At 42.7% G+C, this 8,042-nt stretch overlaps 1 protein-coding gene across 1 annotated transcript in view; it reads right to left on the bottom strand.

The window, feature by feature from the left end:
* Positions 1 to 4,772, bottom strand: part of LOC101571702 (hippocampus abundant transcript-like protein 1) — a 61,815-nt gene extending 57,043 nt beyond the window's left edge. The window contains exon 1 of the mRNA XM_012517481.2: positions 4,348 to 4,772. Coding sequence (XP_012372935.1) covers positions 4,348 to 4,392 — 45 coding nt within the window. The 5' untranslated portion in view covers positions 4,393 to 4,772. The remainder of the gene's footprint in view (positions 1 to 4,347) is intronic.
* Between the last annotated feature and the right edge of the window lie 3,270 nt (positions 4,773 to 8,042).

Below are 8,042 nucleotides of genomic sequence, written 5' to 3' on the forward strand. Positions count from 1 at the left end.
AAAAAAATTTACAACTTACATTTGTGTAATGACACTAAATTCAATGGTAGAAAGAACTATGAAACTAGAAATAATCTAACAAAGGTATCAAATTGAAAACCAGGAACCTCAATTGACAGAATTAAAAGATCTAAAATAAACAGAGATACCTTATTTCTGGATCAGAAGACCTGACCTTGAACTTTTAACTCTTTCCAAACTAATCTTCAAGGGCAACAGAATCCCAAAGAAAATCCCAAAAGGTTTTGTTTTGAAGGGCAAAGTTTATTTTTTCTCAAGTCCATTCTGAATCTCTCACAATCAATATTGTATGCCGTTGATGTAAAGACGGATAGGCAACAAAGAAACAGAAGGCAGAGTTTAGGAGTAGACTGACATACATACGGACAATGATTCTTGACAAAGGTATTAAAGCAATTCAGTGAATAAAGAAAAGTCTTCAGTAAATAACACCACAGTGGGTCACCCCAAAAAAACAAAACAAAACCTTCCATGTGTAACAGGAATCCTATAAAAAATTAATTCAAAATGAACATGAGTCCAATTGTTAAAACTTTTAAACACATATTTCTCAAGTATAAAACTAAACACATGACCTATGAAAGTGTATTTCATCAAAATTTAAAACTTCTGCTCTTGAAGACACTGTGCAAAGAATGAAAAGATGAACCAGACTAGAAATGAGGCTTTTGCAAAACATCTTGATAAAGGACTTGATTCTCAAATATAAAAAGAACTTGAAAATTTCAAATACAACAAAACAATCCAACCAGACCTAAGAACACAACAGCAACAAGTCTTTATTCTGATAAAATGCAGGCTTAACTAATTAACTGAGTTCTAAATACAGATGCTTCTGCCATAAATGCATGACACATTTTATCTTATAAACTCCAATATACCAACTGCTTGTAGCTTTTTACTTTACTTTGTTTGCTTACATGATAGTTACACAGTTTAGTTATGTCAATGTCCCAAGAACATTTTATCAAACTGACTTCTAGCAGTGTTAAAAATTGAAAACTTATCATTACAATTTGTTCCCTAAAATTCCTTAAGCCATTTCACTATTTAATAAATAAAACATTCCCAGTCATTGTAGCCATTTTTTTAAAAATATAGAAAGTGCTTCTCTATTTTGCCTGTATTTTTCTAAGAAAAAAAATAATAACTTTCACAGGGATTCCTTATGCTAAGGAAAATCAACTCAAAACTTCAAATGTCACCAAAATGACAATGATTCTATGACTTTTCATATAAGCACTCTTGACTACAATTCAAACACTGGCTTCTTGGAATCCATAAGCACAATGAAATATTACCCTAAATTTAGTGTATTTTACTTGTAAAACATCCTTAACCCTTACCAAATGCCCATGTATAAATCACTTTACCTGTGCTATGCATAACAGAAAAATCTACACTGAATAATACCAATTCTTATACAGCATCTCAAAATGCACATGAATGCACAGAAGAGATACAACAAAGGAGAGCAAACACCTCTCTTTTCTAGAAAGAAGTAATCTCACGAAGAAAATACCTGCCCTCCCACCTCACTTTTTTTTGGTACAGGGATAGAACCCAAACCCTTCCCATTGAGCTACATCCCCAGTCCCTTTTTATTTTTTTGTTTTGAGATAGGGTCTTGTAAAGTCACTCAGGCTGGGTTCAAACTGCAGTACCTTCTATCTCAGCTTATCAGAGGGCTGGAACCAGGCTATGTTTTGGTTCATTACATTTCACTATCTTTGTCAGGTTAGTATACCTCTGTGCTAAATGAGATTAAGAAAAAACCTTGTCAGGTGATTATCTGTACACAAGTACTCCTCTCGGTGATTGTTCAGTTAATTCCGAAGAACCTGAAACTAGAGTGTCACAGGAACCCAAGCTATAAGGACATTACAATGCATTAAAGTGAAATCAAATTATGGAGGCTGTAGGGCAAAGGACATCAAGGGATAACTAAAAAGAAATTGCAAGCAGAAAAACTAGGCATAATTTGAAAGTACTGGCACATGACATAAATGCCTATGATTAAGGCATTCACTGCTTTCTCAGTTTTAATACACTGAGAAAAGCCCATGCTAATCATCTACACCAAACATTAAGAAAACACTGGGCAGGTGCATAAGAGCCTGCCTGGCAAGTGCAGGCAATGAAAACACTCGATATTTATAAGAGTTGATATATCAATACCAAGTCTGTCCACTTTCAGAAACGTGAAAAGACTGGGTAGGAATCTGTACCCAAATTAGCAGGTTATCAAGATCCAAAGAAGGAATGGGAGGGAGCCTGCCCCTTAGCTCAGTTCTTTAAGTGGCTGCTTCAACACAGCAGTCAGGCTCAGGTTGCTGTGGTTCGATCCCCACAACTCAAGCCAGCCAAACCTGCCCTGAAGGCATTCGGAGCCAAAAAACAAAACAAAACAAAACAACCAAAGAAGGAATAGGGAATAAACTTCGAGGATGTTCTTTGAGTAAACATCCCTCAAGTTTCCATTCTTAATTTTCAAGTTGGGGGCTACTTCCTTTCCCGGTTGGGAACCAGAGAGAGTATTTTTACCACAGGAGATCACCTATAATTTTGACCATTCAAAATTCATACATGCAAAAAATATTGAGAGTAACAACACCTGTTTAATATTATTAAGGACTTACTAAGTGCAAGTTGCTGCAGCCCTCACAGTCCTATATGGTGAATACCATCAAAAAGAGAGATTATGTAACTTACCCAAAATTACACAAATAATAAAGTTAGGAACTGGAATTTCAAGCACGCTTAACTAATCACTATGCTTAATAATGCTTCCACCTAGCAGTTTATTTATTATTCTGTAAGCCACAGGGAGCCAATGAAAAAAATTAAGGACAGCTGTAATGATCACATTTACATGTTAGGTCGTACTAATCAGCAAAGTGGTGAGCAGACTGACAGTGGGGTGACCACGAGTCTAACAAAGGATAGTCAAAGTTTAGGACCAGAATGCCGATGGGGAAATGAACCACAGGACTGCAGAGAAGAGGAATTCTAAAATCTGTATCTGGTAAATGTAGCTGGACTTTCTAGTGTGGTGAGAAGAGAGGAAGGAAGCTACCTCAAATTACTAGCTTGGCACTGGTTAGTAATTACTGATCACCAATTCAAGGAAGACAAAAGGACTTGCTGGTTTTGCTTGCTTAGAGGGAAGAAGATGACAGGTCCACTTAATCAAAATCAAAATGAGAGAAAACAATTCTACAAAATTTCCTTCCACCTTCATAAGAAAAGCATTCCTCACTAGAAAGATCTCATTTTTAAAATGAAGAGCCTCCACTGTTTTTTCGAAAACAAAGAATCACAAAAGACCTTCAATATTACTAAACACTCATTTACAGATTAGGCACTAAATAGCTAGACTATCACAAAAGTGACCTTGCTCTGGTATAACCATGGCTAGAAACCAGCTCTACTTTATCCTATTTATTGCTCCTACTTTACGACCCTCTCAACTCTACTAATGAGGATTCATTTAGGAAACATGTAAACATAATACGTAGCATTCTTTAAAAGCAAAATTAGACATGTTAAGTTTTAACATCTACTCCAACTTTTTTTTTTTTTTTTCGGAACCAGGGATTGAACTCAGACCCTTGCGTTTGCCAGGGAAGCGCTTATTCTACTGAGCCATCTCCCCGGCCCTTACTCCAACTTTTTTTAGAAAAAACTTTTCTATGATTATCCATTTGTATTCACTATAATATTTTCTATACTTCGGGTTCCAAACAGACCTCCCTCCCCTATCCTTTCACACTTAGAAATGACAGACCCTCTTACTCCACCATAAGAAACCAACGCGCCACTGACAAGGCCTGTTCGGCCGAATCCAGGCCAAGGAAACTGAGGCTTTCACGCGCCCATGTCAAAGCACTCCAACTTCGAGCAGGACCGAAGAAAGAGACCGGCCTGAACTTGCACCTCGCTGGTCCTGGGACGAACAACTTCCCCTTGGCCGACTGCTCCTCGGCCGCTTGGAGAAAGCGGAAGGAGCAGAGTGCTGCCGGTCGCTCCCACCGCGGCTACTCCGGAGTCAGGGTAAGCGTGCGGCTCCAGGAGCTCCCTGCTCTTTTTCCAAAGCGCCCCAAATCTGTGTCAACCGGCACAGTGATGAAGAGATCCCAAATACCCTAATTGCTTCGCTTTTGGAAGCAACCAAACCGCCTCAAGTTTTCTGTCTTCCTGGGAAGGCGCCACGAGAGAAGCCCGTGCTCGCGACGAAGCTCGCTCCCAAGGAGCGCGCCGGCTCCGCGAGCCCACCCTCGCCGCTCAGCCCCGACCCCGACTCCGGCCCCGGCATCCCGGGCTCACCCAGCTGCCGCCAGCGGCCTGCGCGCCAGCGCGCTTCTCTGCCATGGCTCCCGCCTCCGGCAGCGGCGCCGCCTTCCCCTCCAGGTCCCGCGGCAGTACAGCGCTCAGGCCGCTCCCATGCCCGTGCCCACTCGGGGCGTCCCGGGACGACGGCGACGCCGCGGAGGCGGCGGCGGGGCCCGCGTCTTCATGGGCTCCGCGGCCCGCGGCGGCCGGCGGGTCGGGCGGCGGCGCCAGGGGCGACTGCGAGAGCTGAGAAAGGACCCGAAGCTGGAGCTACACGAAACGCGAGGACAGACGCGCACAGACCAGGCGCTTAGGATGCCGAGGGCGTCTGGGCGCCAGGCACTACGGAGGCCGCGCCCGGCCCCACCCTGCACTCGGAGGGCCAGCTCCCCCAGCAAGCCCCGCCCCAACTGGCTCCCGCCAGAAGCGCTAGCCCGCGGCCCGGTCGCCCTCAGCAACGCCCCGCCTCCTGCATCCGCCTCCTCGGAAGTACCTGACTGTGTCACGCCCCGGAAGTACGTCATCTGTCTGGGCCCCCTTTTTACGGAAACCCGGTGCAGAGCCCTCAAAGGGGCAATGCCTGTTTTCGGTGTTGCGTGGTGAAAGCTGTTTTAGTGTTGGTTTGGCAATAGCCCACCAAAGACATATTCTTTTTTTTTTTAAATACTCTGATGATGCTAACAATTATAAATACGAATATGGAAAAAGCTTCTGGGTCTGAAATCCTTAGCTGCGAAAGTAGATGTGCTCAGTAATATTCCGCTACTCCACGAAAGCTGAAGCGAATGTGACGGAGCGCTTACCTGGGCTACGGTAGACATGAATGGAGTACTGTCCTAGAAATACACAGCTGCTAGTTCCAGCCAGAGCTCACTGTTCCTATCAACAGTATATGACCTTCATCTGTAAAACAAGAATAGTAACCTACTTCGATAAGCTGATGTTATGTATTACTAGCCCGAAAGGACGATGTGCGATAGCACATCTTACTAAATCCAATGATTTGCATGTTGCAATAATGTTACAAACAGGTCCTGTGAGAACTCCAGGGATCCTGCTCTGCGTAAAGGTCTACCGCCACAACCTTGTTTCCCAGCACACTGATATCCAAACATTGGCGGTTTTCGAAAAGAACACAACTGACTTTCTTGAGCTGAATCTACTCAGGGGATTTTAGTGCTATTCCACTTTGGCAGAAAATGCTTTAACAGTAGGAGACAATTTTAAGAGCATTCAGCCTTGTACAGATAGTGGAAATTAGGGCTGGGGAGATGGCTCAGTAGGGCCTGAGTCCAATCACCGTTTCCGCCAAAAAAAAAGAGATACTGGAAATCCCCCAGTACCTCAGGCAGATTGTCTGCTACCATTACCTGGTGATCATGAGTTAAACGGACCAGTTCATTTATATATTGATGCCATTTTTGAAATTATATTTTTTATTGATCCAAAAACATCTTGCCTCTTTCACCCGTGATGATTCTGATTTTTCCTTCCGTATCTACACAAAAATATCTAATTCCATTTATTTAAAATGCTAACATGAACCTATCATCTTTCTGACTTTCCTCCATTTCAATGACAGTGTATGCAAAATCTTAGTAAAATGCAGTGTTAAAAGTGTACAACTGTACATAATATTTAATGATGGTACCAGTAAGGTCTAGGTCCTTGATATGGAGAATCTACCACTGAGCTACACTCCCAGCCCTTTGCATAGCTTTTGCTTCACAACAAAAAAAAAGTAGCTTTAAAAGATTATTGTCTTGGACCAGCCAGATAGCACAGCAGACTGAAGTACCTGCTTAGGCAGAGTGCAGCAGGGGAGGAGGGTTTGATCCCGGCTGTGCTGTGCCGTGCTGGGCGGGGCGAGCTGAGACTTCAGTTGAGACTGGGCGTGGTGGCACGTCCCTGTAATCCCAGCTCTTGGGAAGCTGAAAACAGGAGAATCACTATGAGTCCGATCTACCTGAGACCCTGTAAACCCTGCCCTAAATACATTTTTTTAAAAGAAGATGTTTTGGGGCCGGGAGATGGCTCAGCAGAATAAGCACTTGCCTGGCAAGCTCAAGGGCCTGAGTTCAATCCCCGGTTCTGCCAAAAAAAAAAAAAGTTTATCATCTAATGATTATACCATGGGATATAGTTTATTATGTATTAGTTAATGCAAAGATGGAATTGCACATAATTTAATTAAGAATCTCAAGCTTTAGAAAAATAATGGTCTTCAGGGCCAGGCCAAATAGCTCAGTGGGAATAACTACTACAAAGACAACAATATGAAATGTATTAATTATTGTTACTGTCTTACCTGTTTTGAACCTGTCTCATTGCTACTTCTTTCTCAATAAATTAATTTAAAAAATATGGGGCTGGTGAGATGGCTCAGTGGTCTAAAGCACCTACTTAGAACAAACAAGCTTAGCAAAGCACAGGGACCACGGTTCAATCCTCCAGCACCACATGCCAGCCAGCCCCGCCCCCTGGTGGGCTGAGCTGGCCACACACACACACACACACACACACACAAACAAACACAAAAAAAAAAAAATAGTTCAGCTGGGGAGATAGCTCAGTTGAATAAGCATGTGCCTGGCAAGCCCAAGGGTCTGAGTTCAATCCCCGGTTTCCGCCAAAAAATAAAAAAACAAAAATAAAAATTAGCTCAGTGGATTAAAGTGCCTGCAAGCAGGTGCAGGGGCCAGGGTTTTGATTCCCTGGGCCTTCCCCCTGGGCCTGCTGTTCTGGCTGCCTACGGGGCACACTGAGATGGCAATTAAAACTGGGTGTGGTAGCGCGCCTGTAATCCCAGCTCTTGGGAGGCTGTAAACAGGTGGATCACTATGAGTCGGATCTAGTAGTGAGACCCTGAACACCCTGTGGACTCTTCCCTAAAATACAGAAATAGATAAATAAAAAGATGCTAAGGCAGAAGTATCACATAAGCCCAGGAATTCAAAAGCCAGCCTTGACAGCATAATGAGAACCTATGTCAAAAAATAAAAAAAACATAAAGTGAGACGTTGTGGCACATACCTGTAATCCTAGTACTGAAGGAGGGTGAATTTGGAGGATGTCAAGTTTAAGGCCAGCCTGGACAACTTAATGATTTAGTAAGACCCTATCTCAAACACTAAAGGGCTGGGGACTTACCTCAGTATAAAAATGTGAGTTCAATCCCTAGTGTCACCCCACACAAAACAGTTGTCAAAATATTGTATTTTTTTTATTTCTTTCTTTTGTTAAACAGAGGGATTATCACACACCTAGTGCCCTAAATCAACACAAATGTACCACCTTAATATCTAGATTTAAAAGTCTGGAATGTTTTAGTTAATTCTTTTGCTAAGGGATTCCTAAGACTGAAATCAAAATATATGCTGACTTCACACCCATGTGGAGACTCTGTAGCACAGATTCACTTCTAAGCTTCCCCAGATATTAGGGCTTGTATCCATTGTTTGCCTGATGGCTCTTTCTCTAGAGGTTTGATCTGTAGCCTGAGGCACAATAGAAGTAGTTACTCCTTTAAGAGGTGCAGTCTACTTGAAAAAAGTTAAGTCCTCAGAAATATGGTCCTGAAGGGGATATTGGCACCCTATCCTGTCCCCCTTTCTCTGCTTCCCAGAACCATGAGGTGAACAGTGTTGTACCCTGTCAAAATTGACTCCATTTTGTTGCCCTTCTAACCT

Source organism: Octodon degus, unplaced genomic scaffold (genome assembly GCF_000260255.1).
Source record: "Octodon degus isolate 3935 unplaced genomic scaffold, OctDeg1.0 scaffold00184, whole genome shotgun sequence".
Taxonomy (NCBI): domain Eukaryota; kingdom Metazoa; phylum Chordata; class Mammalia; order Rodentia; family Octodontidae; genus Octodon; species Octodon degus.